The sequence below is a fragment of the Mobula birostris genome, chromosome 1 (genome assembly GCF_030028105.1).
Source record: "Mobula birostris isolate sMobBir1 chromosome 1, sMobBir1.hap1, whole genome shotgun sequence".
Lineage (NCBI taxonomy): Eukaryota > Metazoa > Chordata > Chondrichthyes > Myliobatiformes > Myliobatidae > Mobula > Mobula birostris.
The window spans coordinates 100,648,534-100,666,387 of NC_092370.1; the positions used below are offsets into that span (position 1 = coordinate 100,648,534).

The following is a 17,854-nucleotide window of genomic DNA, read 5'->3' on the forward strand; positions in this document are numbered from 1 at the left end:
TATGAGACGTGAATTAGCTAAGATAGACTGGCAAATGACACTTAAAGGATTGACGGTGGATATGCAATGGCAAGCATTTAAAGGTTGCATGGATGAACTGCAACAAATGTTCATCCCAGTTTGGCAAAAGAATAAATCAAGGAAGGTAGTGCACCCGTGGCTGACAAGAGAAATTAGGGATAGTATCAATTCCAAAGAAGAAGCATACAAATTAGCCAGAGAAAGTGGCTCACCTGAGGACTGGGAGAAATTCAGAGTTCAGCAGAGGAGGACAAAGGGCTTAATTAGGAAGGAGAAAAAAGATTATGAGAGAAAACTGGCAGGCAACATAAAAACGGACTGTAAAAGCTTTTATAGATATGTAAAAAGGAAAAGACTGGTAAAAACAAATGTAGGTCCCCTGCAGACAGAAACAGGTGAATTGATTATGGGGAGCAAGGACATGGCAGACCAATTGAATAATTACTTTGGTTCTGTCTTCACTAAGGAGGACATAAATAATCTTCCAGAAATAGTAGGGGACAGAGGGTCCAGTGAGATGGAGGAACTGAGCGAAATACATGTTAGTAGGGAAGTGGTGTTAGGTAAATTGAAGGGATTGAAGGCAGATAAATCCCCAGGGCCAGATGGTCTGCATCCCAGAGTGCTTAAGGAAGTAGCCCAAGAAATAGTGGATGCATTAGTGATAATTTTTCAAAACTCGTTAGATTCTGGACTAGTTCCTGAGGATTGGAGGGTAGCTAATATAACCACACTTTTTAAGAAAGGAGGGAGAGAGAAACCGGGGAATTATAGACCGGTTAGCCTAACGTCGGTGGTGGGGAAACTGCTGGAGTCAGTTATCAAGGATGTGATAACAGCACATTTGGAAAGCGGTGAAATGATCGGACAAAGTCAGCATGGATTTGTGAAAGGAAAATCATGTCTGACGAATCTCATAGAATTTTTTGAGGATGTAACTAGTAGAGTGGATAGGGGAGAACCAGTGGATGTGGTATATTTGGATTTTCAGAAGGCTTTTGACAAGGTCCCACACAGGAGATTAGTGTGCAAACTTAAAGCACACGGTATTGGGGGTAAGGTATTGGTGTGGGTGGAGAGTTGGTTAGCAGACAGGAAGCAAAGAGTGGGAATAAACGGGACCTTTTCAGAATGGCAGGCGGTGACTAGTGGGGTACCGCAAGGCTCAGTGCTGGGACCCCAGTTGTTTACAATATATATTAATGACTTGGATGAGGGATTAAATGCAGCATCTCCAAGTTTGCGGATGACACGAAGCTGGGTGGCAGTGTTAGCTGTGAGGAGGATGCTAAGAGGATGCAGGGTGACTTGGATAGGTTGGGTGAGTGGGCAAATTCATGGCAGATGCAATTTAATGTGGATAAATGTGAAGTTATCCACTTTGGTGGCAAAAATAGGAAAACAGATTATTATCTGAATGGTGGCCGATTAGGAAAAGGGGAGGTGCAATGAGACCTGGGTGTCATTATACACAGTCATTGAAAGTGGGCATGCAGGTACAGCAGGCGGTGAAAAAGGCGAATGGTATGCTGGCATTTATAGCGAGAAGATTTGAGTACAGGAGCAGGGAGGTACTACTGCAGTTGTATAAGGCCTTGGTGAGACCACACCTGGAGTATTGTGTGCAGTTTTGGTCCCCTAATCTGAGGAAAGACATCCTTGCCATAGAGGGAGTACAGAGAAGGTTCACCAGATTGATTCCTGGGATGGCAGGACTTTCATATGAAGAAAGACTGGATGAACTGGGCTTGTACTCATTGGAATTTAGAAGATTGAGGGGGGATCTGATTGAAACGTATAAGATCCTAAAGGGATTGGACAGGCTAGATGCAGGAAGATTGTTCCCGATGTTGGGGAAGTCCAGAACGAGGGGTCACAGTTTGAGGATAGAGGGGAAGCCTTTTAGGACCGAGATTAGGAAAAACTTCTTCACACAGAGAGTGGTGAATCTCTGGAATTCTCTGCCACAGGAAACAGTTGAGCCCAGTTCATTGGCTATATTTAAGAGGGAGTTAGATATGGCCCTTGTGGCTACGGGGGTCAGGGGGTATGGAGGGAAGGCTGGGGCGGTGTTCTGAGTTGGATGATCAGCCATGATCATAATAAATGGCGGTGCAGGCTCGAAGGGCCGAATGGCCTACTCCTGCACCTATTTTCTATGTTTCTATGTTTCAGCTTTGCCTCAGCAAATGGGACTGATTTTCCTAATCTACACTCCATGGCTGGTGAGCAATCCAGCAAATTATTACAAACATCATGGCTCAAACATAAAAAAGGGAGTAGGACTCTCGCCAGCCATCTCCAGGGAGCTAAAGAAAAGGTTATCATCAAAATGAGAAACAATGCAGCAGAGAGGAGAATGTGACTGCTGAACTCTTGCCCAGAAATCACGGTGTAGTTTGAATCCAGTACTGCAGGTATACTCAAGCCACTGTAAGGCATTGGCTCATTGCTCTCCAGAGAACACAGCATGAGCTTCTGATGTGCCAAGCTGCAGAAAATACTATAAGACCCAGCAGTGAAGTGCAAAATATGGAGTGTATTAAAAACTCAGGTGATCAGACACATCAATATCCTAGGTTGGACCCTTCAATTTATATCAACAAACTGACCTGTAGCGGGATTTTGTTTGCTAGAACTAACTATTGCTCCAATTTTTGGCGGTAAGGCAGCAATCAGTTTGGTACACATTAATGATGTAATCATTTGCATGAATGATGCCAAAATAATGACAGTTATGCTTTGGTGAACTACATTGTAAGTGTTCAGTACCATGTCACTGACGACAATTTATACTTGAAATAGTTACTGTAGTAAAGAGAATTTAAATGGCTCCAAATCATGATCTGCAGATGAAAGGTGCAAATGGACAAATTTCTTGGCAAAAATGCAGATGCTGTAAATTTTGAGATATACACTCAAAATACTAAAGGAACCCTCAGCAGAGTCCCGATGAAGGGCCTTGCCCAAAAGTATTGATCATTTATTCCCTGACCTGCTGTGTTCCTCCAGCATTTTGTGTGTATAGCCACTCATGCAGTGCTCGTCGTTCAGTACATTTCTGGAAACTTTAAAAACTGTGTTTATCATATTTGAAATACTGGTATCAAGAGGAGAATGTAACCAAACACGATGTATTGACCAATTGCTGACAAAATACATTGATAATAGTCAAAACTATGAATATTCTCAGGGAAAAGATGGTGCTCCAGGAATCCAAGGTCCACCAGGATTGATAGGACCACCTGTAAGTTATCTAGTTCTACATTCTGTTTTGTAAGTAATCTAGTTCTACAAACTGTTTTGAAAGTAATCTAGTTCTACATTCTGTTTAGTAAGTAATCGAGTTCTACATTCTGTTTTGTAAGTAATTGAGTTCTACATTCTGTTCTGTGAGTAATCTAGTTCTGCATTCTGTTCTGTAAGTAATGTAGTTCTGCATTCTGTTTTGTAAGTAATGTAGTTCTACTTTCTGTTTTGTAAGTAAATTAGTTCTATATTCTCAAAAATGCTGGTGAACGCAGCAGGCCAGGCAGCATCTATAGGAAGGGGTACAGTCGACGTTTCAGGCCAGACCCAAAGCCTGAAACGAAAGCCTGGCCTGTTGCGTTCCACTAGCATTTTTTGTGTGTGTTGTTTGAATTTCCAGCATCTGCAGATTTCCTCGTGTTTGCGTAGTTCTACATTCTGTTCTGTTTCATTCCAACATTACATATATAAAAAATTAGAATTGCTGAGTAGCACATAATGGACAAGGATTTCACACTGTTACAACATAATTTTCACCATGTTTCAAAGAAATCTATTTATATGGTATTTCAATTACATTTCTGGTAGTGCTATGATGGACAAGCGGGAACAACTCTAAGAAAGTACCAATACTTAACAATTTTCACAACATATGCTGGTGATATTAAACCTGATTCAATACTGGTGGAATCTCAAGAAAATATCTTCCAGAACAGCATGTGATATTAAACTATGATATCCCAAGGTATTCCATTGTGTACCTAAGACGGAATGCTGTGTACACAAACAAGAGAAAATCTGCAGATGTTGGAAATCTGAGCAACACACACAAAATGCTGGAGGAACTCAGCAGGCCAGGCAGCATCTATGGAAAAGAGAACAGTCAACATTTCAGGCTGAAACCCTTTGGCAGGACTGAAGGAAAAAGCTGAGTAGATTTAAAGGGTGGGGGCAAGGGAGAGAGAAACACCAAACGGTAGGTGAAACCTGGAGGGGGAGGGATGAAGTAAAGTGCTGGGAAGTTGATTAGTGAAAGCGATAGAAGGCCTTGGGAGAGCACCAGAGGAAGGCGAAGGGCAGGCAAGGAGATAAGGTGAGAAAGGGAAAAGTGGATGGGAAATGGTGAAGTGGGGAGGGGGTGTTGGGAGGTATTACCAGAAGTTTGTACAATCAATGTTCATGCCATCAGGTCGGAGGCTACCCAAATGGAATATAAGTGTGGCCTTATCATGCCAGTGGACATTTGCCCTTGCACATCCTCCTCACTACCATTCAGGGCCCTAAATAGTCCTTCCAGGTGAGGCAACACTTCACCCGTGAGTCTGTTGTGGTCATTTACTGTCTTCGGTGTTCCCGGTATGGCCTTCTGTGTATCGGTGAGACCGGATGTAGATTGGGAGACCACCGCCAGGTTTCTACACTCCATCTGCCAGAACAAGCGGGATCTCCCAGTGGCCACCCATTTAAATTCCACTTCCCATTCCCATTCCGATATGTCCATCTATGGCCTCCTATATTTTGTGTGTGATGCTGTGTACGTGTTTGGTGGCATTACTTAAGTAAGGACATGCTTGGATTCAAGGGAGTGCTGGGATGATTCTGTTAACATCCAGTGACTGGCAGCTTTGTGGATGAAAAAGCCTTGTTAATGAGAGAGGTCAGAGGAGAATGATCAGACTGGTACAAGCTGACATTAACTCAAATAATCATGCATTATAACAATGGGGTGCAGAAAAGCATCTCTGAATGCACAACATACGGAAACTTGAAGCAAATGGGCTATTGAGCCGAAAACCAAACTACTCACAAATTTCACATCATATGCCAGTGATCCTGATTCTAGGTTCCATTCCTGTAGTTCATAAAGTGGCCACCAAGTGTGCATTACTGTGTGTATTCACCTAAATATATCATCCCACTGCATTCCTTTTCTGCCCCAACTTGACAAGCCTCCTGTACCACAGTAATGTGATCAGTTTGCTCTGGTGCATACAAGATGAAAGAACTGGGTACCTGTTTTATGTGCAAGGACTAAGGTTTCTCCATACTGCCCCACTCTCTGCTCAAAGGTGTTCTCAACACATCCTTGGAAAGAATGTAACATTCTCTCTAACATCGGAATCGCTAATGTGTGGCTGATTAAAGTGGAGAAGGGGCACCTCAGACCCTTCATCAGGTGTACATGAAATCCCAGTGAAGAGCAGAATGAGGTCAGCACCTTACCTGCTCAACCCATCAAGCAGATCTGGGTGCACCCGTGACAGAGTTTGTAATTGGACATTGGCCTAATTAGCCACTTAGAACCTTCAGGGGAGGGAAGTTGTCCTCACTCACAATGGACTGCTTTAAAGTAGACTTTGCTTAAATCTAACCCTCTATTTGACTCCATTCTCAGCAGCTACTCTTCCATTTCCTACTACAAAGCTTTCCATTTATCTCCTCCTAGATGAGCCTTGTTTTCCCATTCATCTCTAATAAACTCTACTAACTTTGTGAGGCCCGGTGTGTGGAATAAAATCCTTGTGTAATTTCTTTATAGTGAACCCCTATGCAGTGATACCCAATTAGGAATTAGTACACTAGGGCTATTCAGGATAAGACCATATGACATAGGAGAAGAATTAGGCTATTCAGCCCATCAAGTCTGCTCCACCATTCCATCATGGCTGATCCCAGATCCCACTCAACCCCATACACCTGCCTTCTCGCCATATCTTTTGATGCCCTGACTGATCAGGAAACGATCAACTTCTGCCTTAAATATACCCATGGACTTGGTCTCTACTGCAGTCTGTGCCGAACATTCCACAGACTGAAAAAATGCTTCCTTATTTCTGTTCTAAAAGGTTGCCCCTCAATTTTGAGGCTACGCCCTCTGGTTCTGGATACCACTCTATGGTATGATACATCCTCTCTACATCCACTCTGTCTAGTTCTTTCAATATTCGCTAGGTTTCAATGAGATCCTCCCCCACCCCCTCACATTCTTCTAAATTCTAGTGAGGTCCAAAGCTGTCGAGATCTTCTCGTATATTAATCCATTCATTCCCGGAATCATCCTCGTGAACCTTTGCCAGACTCTCTCCAATGACAAAACATTCTTTCTGAGATATGGGGCCCAAAACCATTGACAATACTTCAAATGTGGCATAACGAGTATCTTATGAAGAATCAGCATTATCTCCTTGCTTTTATATTCTATTCCCCCTTGAAATGAATGCCAACATTGCATTTGCTTTCTTTAACAGAGACTCAACCTGTAAATTAGCCTTCTGAGAGTCTTGCACGAGGACTCCTAAATCCCTCTACACCTCTGATGTTTGAATTTTCTCCCCATTTAGATAATAGTCTGCACTATTGTTCCTTTTACCAAAATACATTGTCATACATTTCCCAACACTTTATTCAATCTGCCACTTTTTTTGCCCATTCTTCCAATTTGTCTAAATCCTGCTGCAATCGTATTGCTTCCTCAGCACTACCTACCCCTTCTCCTATCTTCGTATCATCCAGAAACTTTGCCACAAAGTCATCAATTTCATTATTTAAATCATCGACAAACAATGTGAAAAGCAGCGGTCCCAATACTAACCCCTAAGGAACCCCGTTAGTCACTGGCAACCAACCAGAAAAGGCCCCTTTTATTCCCACTTACTGCCTCCTGTCTGTCAATCATTTCATTTTCTATGTTAGTATCTTTCCTGTAATACAATATGATTTCATCTTGTTAAGCAGCCTCATGTGTCTTCTGAAAATTTGGAATGCTTTGGAAACTGCTCTAGACAGAAATAAAGATTGTTCTTTGTATGATATTCAGGGACTTCCAGGAAAAAATGGAAAAGATGGTAAACCTGGACTTGCTGGAGAGCCGGTAAGAAGCTAAGACTTTTATCTCACAACATCCAGGTCCAAATTACAAATGTAAAATTCCAATCTTCCTAATGGGGAAATAAAGCAATTTATTACAATCCACCATAAAAGAGTTCAGATCGTGGGTAACATCCTTTTAAAAATTCAGAAATAGAAATTGTATATGTTTGGCATTAAACATTGCTTTATGTAATGTTAATGTCAACAAGGAATGTTTAAAAACATTTTATGTCATGGAAAACCGTTATTCAACAGTCTCTGCTTCAATGTTTTAGGGGAGGCCAGGTGTCCCTGGACCTCCTGGCAGGAATGGACTCCGCGGAATCCCAGTAAGTACTGAATTGTTAATATTAACTCCTACGCCTGCAGTGTATGAGATCCAAGGTACTAATTTTTTATATTGAGGACTCATCTGAATTCATTTCAGATATTGTGCTTTAATTTGGCCAGGCATATGCATTTAAAGCGTATTCCAATTGCGAGATGATAAGATAAGGTAAAATGAGATTAGCTTTATTTGTCACATGAACATACAGTGAAAAACACTGTTTGCGTCAATAACTAAATCAGTCTGACTATGTGCTGGGGCAGGCTGCACGTGTCACCGTGCCTCTGGAGCCAACGTAGCATGCTCACAATTTACTAACCTTAACCCCTACATCTTTCTTGAACATTGGAGGACACCGGAGCACCTGGAGGAAATCTGCATGGTCACAGGCGGGGATTGGGGGGAGGGTGGGCAGGGGAGTGGGGTTGGGAGCGTGGATAAACATGTAAACAGACAGTAGCAGGAATTGAACCCCAATTACCGGCACTATAAAGTGTTATGCTGACTGCTACGTTACTATGCCACCCTCCCCACCTCCGTCCCACAACTGAGACTTTCTCCTTCAGCAATCCAAGTACACCCTGAAATACAGGGACTGGATGATGACTGAACTCAATCATATTTGCTGCCTCCTTAAATATAAAGATTCCGAACATACGAAACACCAAAATATTCTTAGAGACCACCCTTATTGCGTCATAAAGAAGACAAGTAAATTTTTAAAGGGCCTTATTTTGAAGTGCAAGTTTGGACTGTCACAAATAATTATCTGACCCATTACTTCAAAATTTCTTTTACACAGGGTTTTAAAGGCCAGAGGGGTGCAGATGGTTTGATTGGTCCGAGAGTAAGTACTGGAAACATAAAACCCGAAGGCTGAAATATGGAAAATCAGGAAAAACTGTGCATATTACTGATGTAAAAAGTCCTGTATCACACTCAGATGCCCATGCACTTTAGATGGAGTTAGTATTCCCGCAATGTAAATTTTACCCAACGTTCATTTTCTTGCTCATCCAGAAAAGACTAAATATTATTTAACTTGGTTTATAGCATTCCTCAGGCTAGTGGGAAGAATAATAATTAATTAAAAGATTTTGATAAATTCATCATACAGCAGATGGTGGCAATCTGACCTAAAAACAGAAAGCAGTGGAGGTACTCAGAAGAAAAAGCAACATCAGAGGCAAAGATATTAGTGTTTAAAGACCTTTTTTAAAGATGGCTTATGTATAGTTAGTAAATTTAAAAGAATAACTGTGCATAGGAAGTTACTTGTTTGGCAATTATCATTGAAATTTTACAAGTTTCAATATTAAGGCAATCATGCTTAACACTGAAGTAATGATTTAAAGAAAGAAATTCTGCCTTTGTGAACAACTAAAGTGTCTGATCTAATACAGTTTTCCAAATAAACGAATAAGAATTCTGATAGAGGGAAGCATGGCATGCCAGATGTATTAAATGTGGTAACAACAGTAAGTATCTATTTGCAATGGAGAAGCAGGTGAGAAAGTGAACTATGAGTATTTAAAATGATTTTTTTTCCCTTGTTTTGGCTTTCTGGCATTGTTTCAATGTGTAGTGCTTTGCCTAAGCATATAGACTTAAACAAGACATTGACCTTTTTTACTTGGTAAGACCCTTTCTGCCACTCTATTGTTGTTGGGAGTCTTGGGAAAATATGTTCAATACCAAATCAGTTCTAGCAATTCTTTTTTTTATTAATTGCCATTGATTCTAATATTTCTGATGTAGAGCCTGTTTTGTTTCAAGATGTGAAAAGACGTCTGTCCAGATAAAAAAAATAAACCTTCCTGAGCCAAAATGTTGTCATACTAAGTTCAGAAATTATAAGGTGGTGAAGAAGTCCTTTAAAAGTAATTTTCTTCTCTGGCAGGGGGAAACCGGGATGGCCGGGCCACCAGGTCCACCAGGTATACCTGGAAAGGATGTAAGTGTTCAATCAAACAAAACTAGAGTTTTCTTTAATTTAATTAAATATATATTTATATATCACACATGAGACATCATAGCCTTTTGAGAATTTGGCCTCATTCCATGTGCTCTATTTTACCTACAGTGTTAATTATTTCCTTTGTGTTACAAGACATAATGTAATCATACATTAGCATTTGTCTTATAAATTCCATTTTTCAAAATTATGAACATATTACTTCACGCAAACTAACAAATTTTATAATGAAGGATGGACCTCTAGTGATGGAAATGCATGGCCACCAAAGAAGACAATTAGTAATTGATTCGAAGTTAAAAGTTTGTCAGAACTTTAGCTTGAGATTTGGCCTGCAGCCTGTTTATTTGATAAATAGAAACAGATTGCTAAATGAACATATCTCATTGAAAAACTCCGACTTCACATGCATCAAGAAATGCAAGTTTAAAAATATAGACACAATCTGTGTCTTTCACAGTTTACTTTTTTCTCAGACAAATTCAACTGCAGCAAATATTATTCCATAATTAAGATTTTTGTGTATTGATTGCAAAAGCTAATTTCCATAACTCAAACAGCTATAACATAGAAATCACTTGTAAAGCAGAAGATTCATCTAACTTGCACAAAAGCTCAATTTAAGTTGGGTAACATGAAAAAGTAGCAAACAAACAAACAGATCTCTGGACTCTCATCATTACGTAGAATAAACAGTTCTACGAAAATAGACTGAGTATATATTCATTAGGGTTTAGAATAAGAAAACTCAGTGAAACATACAAACTTCTAATAGTGCCTCTCTGGATGCAGGGAGGTTGTTTCCCACACTGAGGGTTTTGAACCAGGTGTCAGTGTCTTGGGATATTGGATAAGACATTTAAGAGTGATACAAGAAAGTATTTTTTCTTTACACAAAGATGTTGTTAACCCTGTGGAATGTTTACCACAGAAAGCTTAACCCTATCTCTGTAGCCTTCTGTACTCCTACAGTCATTTAATAACGTGCCGTTACTCCAGCAACTGCTGATACATCACCTGTCTCCTCAACACTTCGAGATGTCCTGTGACTTTATTTTGTCTTGTATCAGGCACAAAGGTATTTGTTGGATATTAATCAATCATCTTGGCCCCAGGTTAGCAAAAGCCAGAGAAGGGAAACAAATATCCATCAGTAGTTTTGATCAATGATTTAAGGAAGTTTGGGTAAGAATATCTGAAATAGAATAAAGATGTGAACTTCTAATACTGTAACTTAGAATCCATGTTTGTTTTTTTGTGGGGGAGGAGGAGGTTAGTAATTCCTATGCCAGTAACTGGTATGAGTACATGCAAATCCTTGACATCCAAGTTCACCTTTTAGGCAGAAGAATGATCACAATCAATGAGTCAAGTTACTACAGTACCACAATAGATCGGCCTTGGTCTGGTGTCATTGTTCTTTGCAATTCATTACTGCACCAATGTCATCCAATGAAGTCAAAGTCTGCAAGTTTTTCTTAAGAATCTACAGCAGTCAGGATGCCTGATTCACAGAATGCCAATTTAAAGTGTTATTTCAATAAATATATATTTTTTTCCTTTTAACTGATGTCTTTATAAAATTCTGTTTGTTTTGAAAGTATGTATTTTACAATGGAGCGCTGTTTATCTTTTTAGGGAGAACAAGGACCTATGGGATCTCAAGGTCCTCCTGGTTTGAGAGGTGATCAGGTAAGATATAAACACTACCATTACCTGTTGCTTGAAGCCTCAATAAACTGCCTCTGCACATTTCCTTTTTAATTGCCTCCTCTCACCTTAAGTGAATGCCCAGTAGTATTAGACATTTCAGCCCCTGGAAAAGGATACCAGATGTCTCCTCCATCTATAACTTATTTTTACCTTTATTAACTTCTCTCAGTCTCTGCCACTCCGGAGAAAACTACCTAACCTTCCTATAATGGATGCAATACTCCAGATGCAGCCTAACTGGAGTTTATAAAGCTGCAACAGAGCTTCCAGACTCTTGAGCTCAGTGTGTCAACTATAGGCAATTCGAAACAATAACTAAAGGAACTCTCCCTGTGATGCAGCTATCTGAACCGACCTATACAGTCAGCTTCAGACCTGCAGCATGGGAAAACACCACTCAGATCATTACATCCAAGCTGTTCGGGGGGCAACCATCCGTATTAATTCCATCATCCAACACTTGTGCTGTAGCCTTCTATGAGAATGGGAAGAAAAAATGGATTAAAATAGTTGGGTTGTGTGGATAAAACACTGGCACAGGCTTTCATTCCACCCTCATTAAATAGAACATCCATTTGGCACTACTTTCATTACAGGCTTTATAAAAACAATTATGGGCGAGTGTGTCCCCACAAATCATTCAGGGTCTTCCCCAACCAGAAACCCTGGATGAACCATGTGATCTGCAAACTGCTGACGGCCAGATCAGTGGTGTTCAAGTGAAATACAAGAGGTCCAGTTACAATTTCCAGAAAGCCATCTCATACACAAAGTGGCAATTCCAGACCAAAACTGAGTCACTGAAGGTTGCTCGACAGCTGTAGCAGGGCTTTAATACTATGACCTTCTACAAACTGAAACTAAGCGACATAAGATGACAACAAAGTTTCACTCCCAGATTAGCTTAACGCCTTTTATGCTCACTATGACCATCAAAACATGGAGACATCTTCCCAATCTCCAACGACACTGATGATTTCAGTTTCTAAAGCGGACGTGAGAGCATCCTGCAGGAGAGTGAACCCGCAGAAAGCATCCAACCCAGGCAGGGTACCTGGCTGAGCACTAGAGACCTGTGTCAATCAACAGGCTGGAATGTTTATCAATACCTTCAGGAGTTGAGGTACCCACCTGTCTCAAGCAGGCTTCAATTATACCAGTGCCTAAAAAGAACGTGGCAACCTGTCTCATTGACTATCGTCCAGTTGCACATACATGTACAATGATGAAGTGCTTTGACAGGTTGGTGATGAAGAAATCAACACTTATCTGAGCAGTGACTTAGATCTGCTGCAATTTGCCTACCATCACAATAGATCAACAGCAGATCTGATTTCATTGGCTCTTCACTCAACCCTGGAACATATGGACAGTGAAGTTGCATACATTCATTGACTACAGCTCTGCATTCAATATGATGATCCCCTTAAAACTCATCAGTAAGCTTCAAGTCCTAGGCCTCAATACTTCCCTCTGCAACTGGATCCTCAAATTCCTCACTTGTAGACCACAGTCAGTTAGGATTGGCGACAATATCTCCTCCACAATCACCATCAGAAAAGGAGAACCACAAGGCTGTGTGCTTAGCCTTCTGCTCTACGCACTTTATACTTAAAACAGTGAGGCTATTCACGATTCCAGTGTCATATACAAGTTTGCTGATAACACCACTGTTTTTGGCTGTATCAAATGTGGTGATGAATTGGCAAATTTATTTATTATTTATTTATTCATTCATTCATTGAGATACAGTGTAGAATCATCCCTTCCAGCCCTTTGAGCCACGCAGCCCAGCACCCCCTCAATTTAAGATCATAAGATATAGGAGCAGAAGTAGGTCATTTGGCCCATCAAGTCTGCTCCGCCATTCAATCATGGGCTGATTCAATTCTTCCAGTCATCCCCACTCCCCTGCCTTCTCCCCATACCCTTTGATGCTCTGGCTAATCAAGAACCTATATATCTCTGCCTTAAATGCACCCAATGACTTGGCCTCCACAGCTGCTCATGGCAATAAATTCCCCAGATTTACCATCCTCTGACTAAAGTGATTTCTCCACAACTCTGTTCTAAATGGATGTCCCTCAATCCTGAAGTGGTGGCCTCTTGTCCTAGACTCCCCTACGATGGGAAATAACTTTGCCATATCTAATCTATTCAGGCCTTTTAACACTCAGATTTAATCCTACCTAATCAGGGACAATTTACAATTAACAACTAACCTACCAACTGGTACGTTTTTGGACTGTGGGAGGAAACTGGAGCACCTGGAGGAAACCTACGCAGTCACAGGGAGAAGTAGGAGATAAACCTGGCTCGCTGGTACTGTAAAGCATTGTGCTAATCACTACGAGGGAGACTGAAAATTTGACTGAATAGTGCCGCAACAACACCCTCTCACTCAATGGCAACAAGACCAAGGAGCTGATTAATGACTTCAGAATAAGAAAACCAAAGGTCCATGAGCCAGTCGTCAGCAGGTCATTAGAGGCAATGAGGGTCAGCAACTTCAAATTTTTCAGTATTATCATTTCAGAGGATCTGTTCTGAGTCCAGCACTTAAGTGTCCTTATTAACATAGCACAACAGAACCTCTACTTTTTTGGAAGTTTGTGAAGACTTGACATGACATCTAAAACTTTGTCAAGCTTCTATAGATGTGTGGTGGAGAGCATATTAACTGGTTGCATCATGGCCTGGTGTGGAAACAACAATGCCCTTGAACGGAAAAGCCGACAGAAGTAGTGGATACAACCCAGTGCATCATGGGTAAAACCCTCCTTATCAATGAGCACATCTACAAGGAGCACTGTTGCAGGAAAGCAGCATCCATCGTCGGGGACCCCCACCATCCAGGCCATGCTCTCTTCTTGATGCTGCCATTAGAAAGGAAGTACAGGAGACTTGGGACGCACAGCGCCAGGTTCAGGAATAGTTATTACCCTTCAACCATCAGGCTATCGGACCAGAAGGGATAATTTCAATCAACTTCACTCACCCCATCGCTGAACTGTTCTCACACCTATGGACTCACTTTCAAGGACAGTTCATCTCATGTTCTCATATTTATCACTTATTTATCTATTTATTTAATTATTTATTGTTTGCTTGTTTCTTTGTTTGTTTATTAGTCTTTCTCTCTTTTTTCCCTCTTTTTTATTGCAAAGTTTATTGTCTTTTGCATATTAGGAGTTCGTCAGTCTTGTGGGATATGGTCTTTCATTAATTCTACTGTGTTTCTTGTATCTACTGTGAACACCTACAAGAGATGAATCTCAGGATTATACTGTGTACGGTGACATATATGTACAGTATGTTGATAATAAACTTACTTTGAACTTTGAAATAACATGTGTAATTCTTTACAGGGTAAACCTGGCCCTTCTGGACCTGAAGGAAAGCCCGGTGAACCAGGTCTACCGGTAGGTCCCACAGTTAACAATAAATAGAAGAAAAATGTGCATTGTGCAGTTGGGTTTTGGGAAGTGATGGGGGTTGGGGGAATGGTTGATGAAAATAAATATGTGCATTTTTCTGTAGGGATGGAAGAGTGAATTCTGCTTGTTTTGAATGCATGTATTTTATAAAGGGTACTGTTTATTAGATGCGTTATTTGATTAAGCTTCACCAACTGGTGATCAGATCACGGAAACTTATAATGTTCCATTAAAAACAAAAAGACTTCTCAAAAAGACTGAATGATTCAAAAGATTGAATGGTTGTATGTTAGGAGACTAGACATTAATAAGTATCCATTATTAGTATAATTATTTTTAACGTTGGTATCATTAATTTTAATATGTTCAGTTTTTGATTATTTCATGAGTGCTACAGGTTTGGTTTCTAGTCTATGCTTTGTGAACCAAACTGTCATGTTAATGAAACTATCATTGTTGATGGCAGTGTCCATGGACAACAGAGACAGAAAATTCAGATGGCTCTCCTGCGCAGACTTCCTAGTAGACACACCTTTTGATTTTGTTTTGGTGAGGATAGAGTCAACTTTAACAGTGATAACTTCATCATCAACACCTGCTAGAAAGAAACAACTTATTTAGAAAAGAGAAGAAACATATGAAAAATTAAAAGCAAACATTTTGTAATCATGCAGTGAGCCAAGATTTCAGAATTGTGCCCTTTTGTCATTCATGTTATAAAACAAATTTTTTTTGTGTTAAGTAACCCTCTTCATAAAGTACTTTGTCTATGCCAAAAACATGAATTTTGTACTGATTAATTGACATATCTACTTTTATCTTATTTTAGAGATTAAACTAGTATTATTAGAAATTATTAGAAATTATTAGAAATTACTGTATTATTAGAAATTATTTTGAATTTTAGGGACCAAAGGGTTCAAAAGGATCAAATGGAGATCCAGGGTTTCCAGGAGTTCTAGGGTTACCAGGATCTCGTGTGAGTATCATTCGTTTTATTCCATTCTCAAAACTGAATGGTTCTGTTAAAAAATGTAAGGAACAGAAGCAAGAATGGTGAGCTCTCTTGCATTTCAAGCCTGTTCTGACGATAATATAAATCATAGCTGATTTGCCAGCTCATCCATCCTTTCGCTGTATATCTGGACATAATGGCTCCACTCACACAGCCTTCTGGTGAAGATAACTTGAAGTTCCTCCTTATTGCATTCTTAAGTAATCTACTACTGATTCTGAATGCCATAACCCCTGATTATAGATTTCTCAGCAGAACATTCTTCCTGGATCCAACCCACAAGATCTTTAATTTTCAGTGAGATATGTCATTCTTCTAAACTCAAGAGAATGTAGACCCAATCTGCTCAATATCTCATCAAGCAAAGAAAAAAATTGCCATCTTTGGAATCATTCTAGTGAATTTTCCCTGCACCCTTTACAAGGCAAACATATCCTCTTTTGGATAAGGCAGCTAAACTGTAGACAATGCTTCATGTGCATTTTCACCAACAGCCAATATAATTACTACAAGATATATTTGCTCCACTTTTATAACAAAGACCCACATACCATTTGTCTTGAGTTAATTGTGACTTGTGAACAAAAACACATACTGTAAGTGCTACTGAACATCAAAATTAAAATCTTCTACATTTACAAAATATTCCGCTCTCCTACTTTCCAACCAAAATGACTCTGCTCAATCTTCTTTTTGCCTTTAAAGTGTTCTACTTTGACATGCTTTATTACAGCATTTCCCTGTTACTGTCATTAGGCTAACAAAGGAATAGTTCTCTGTATTCTTTCTTCTTCCTTACATACTAGGATGACAATTGCTATCCATTTCATGAGAACTAGGAAAGAGAGAAGTCACCCTGATCCTTTCAATCATTTAAATATTAATTGGAATATTCTGTTCAAATCTGGCCACATAATTAAAACAAGGACATGAAAGCATTAGAGAGAGTCCAAAAAAGACTTCCTTAGTTCCTAGGATGGGGGACTAAAATTACGTGCAACAAACAATCTGCTGGAGGAACTCAGCACATCAGACAACATCTATGGGCAGACAGTAATTCTCCCATTTTGGATTGAAACCCTGCATTGGAACTGATGCAGAGTTTCAACCTTAAACTCACCAGTTCTGATTCAGGTTTTCCACTCAGAAGATTGTCAATTCCTTTTCTCCCACAGGTGCCGCCTAACCCACTGAGTTCTTCTAGTAGGTTGTTATTGCTCCAGAACCTAGCCTCTGCAGTCTCTTGTGTATTCACCAAAGTTACAAGGATTGGGTAGGGTGAGTGAGTGAGTGTATTTTCTGGTAGATATGAATTGATGAAATGTTAAGAACTAGAGGACATGAAATGTAAGATAAAAGGGAAGATTATTAAGAACAAGAGTGACCTATTTTTAACACGGCATATATTTAGATTCTCAAACTCACTGCCTGCAGATGTGTTGGAGGGAGGTTCCATTGTGGTCTTCCAGAAGGAATTGGATAATTATATGGTGAGAAATAAATTACAAGCCGAAGGGAAAGGAACTTGCAGTGGAACTATTGAATTTGGCCTGCTGCACCTTTAATCAGTTTGTGGTTGTTCTGATGGTGACCTTAACTGCACATTCCTGTTTAGCCACGGTAACTTTTCGTCCCCTTGCTTATCAAGTATTCATCTATTTCTGGAGACATAAGAGAGGTAGATGCTGGAATATGGAACAAGAAATCAAACTGCTGTGAGGCAAAAGAGCCTTATAAGCTTTCACTATCACACTTAAACTACACTTAAAATAACCAGAAACTGTAGAGCACTTGTTTCCCATCACAACTTGATCATAATCTCACTACATGTATTGTAACAATTTACATTTCCTAAAGACAAAGATAAACAACTATTTTTGTTTTGAATGACCAATTAAAATCCTAACCATGGAGACACAAGAGATTGCAGGTGTTGGAATCTGGAGCAAATTCTAACCATAATTTAAATCATTCACAAATGTTCCCTATTCCTCACTCCGACCATTTACCTCTTTTCACCTGCCTATTCCTTCCCCCAGATTCCTTCCTCCTTCTCATTCTTCTATTGCTCACTCTCCTCTCCTGTCCGATTCCTTCTTCTCCAGCCCTTGTCCTTTTATGCTCACCTGGCTTCACCCATTACCTTTCAGCTAGCATTCTTGCCCTCCTCCACCTTTTTATTCTGAAATCTTCCCCTTTCCTTCTCAGAAGGGTTTTGGTCCAAAATATTGATTTATTCATTTCCA

The 17,854-nt window shown here is 40.0% G+C and overlaps 1 protein-coding gene across 1 annotated transcript in view; it reads left to right on the forward strand.

Moving 5' to 3' along the window:
* Positions 1-17,854, forward strand: part of col22a1 (collagen, type XXII, alpha 1) — a 306,811-nt gene that overhangs the window by 274,617 nt on the left and 14,340 nt on the right. The window contains exons 49-56 of the mRNA XM_072246143.1: positions 3,215-3,268; positions 7,088-7,141; positions 7,416-7,469; positions 8,271-8,315; positions 9,369-9,422; positions 11,082-11,135; positions 14,525-14,578; positions 15,501-15,572. Of these exons, the coding sequence (XP_072102244.1) occupies positions 3,215-3,268; positions 7,088-7,141; positions 7,416-7,469; positions 8,271-8,315; positions 9,369-9,422; positions 11,082-11,135; positions 14,525-14,578; positions 15,501-15,572 (441 nt within the window). The remainder of the gene's footprint in view (positions 1-3,214; positions 3,269-7,087; positions 7,142-7,415; positions 7,470-8,270; positions 8,316-9,368; positions 9,423-11,081; positions 11,136-14,524; positions 14,579-15,500; positions 15,573-17,854) is intronic.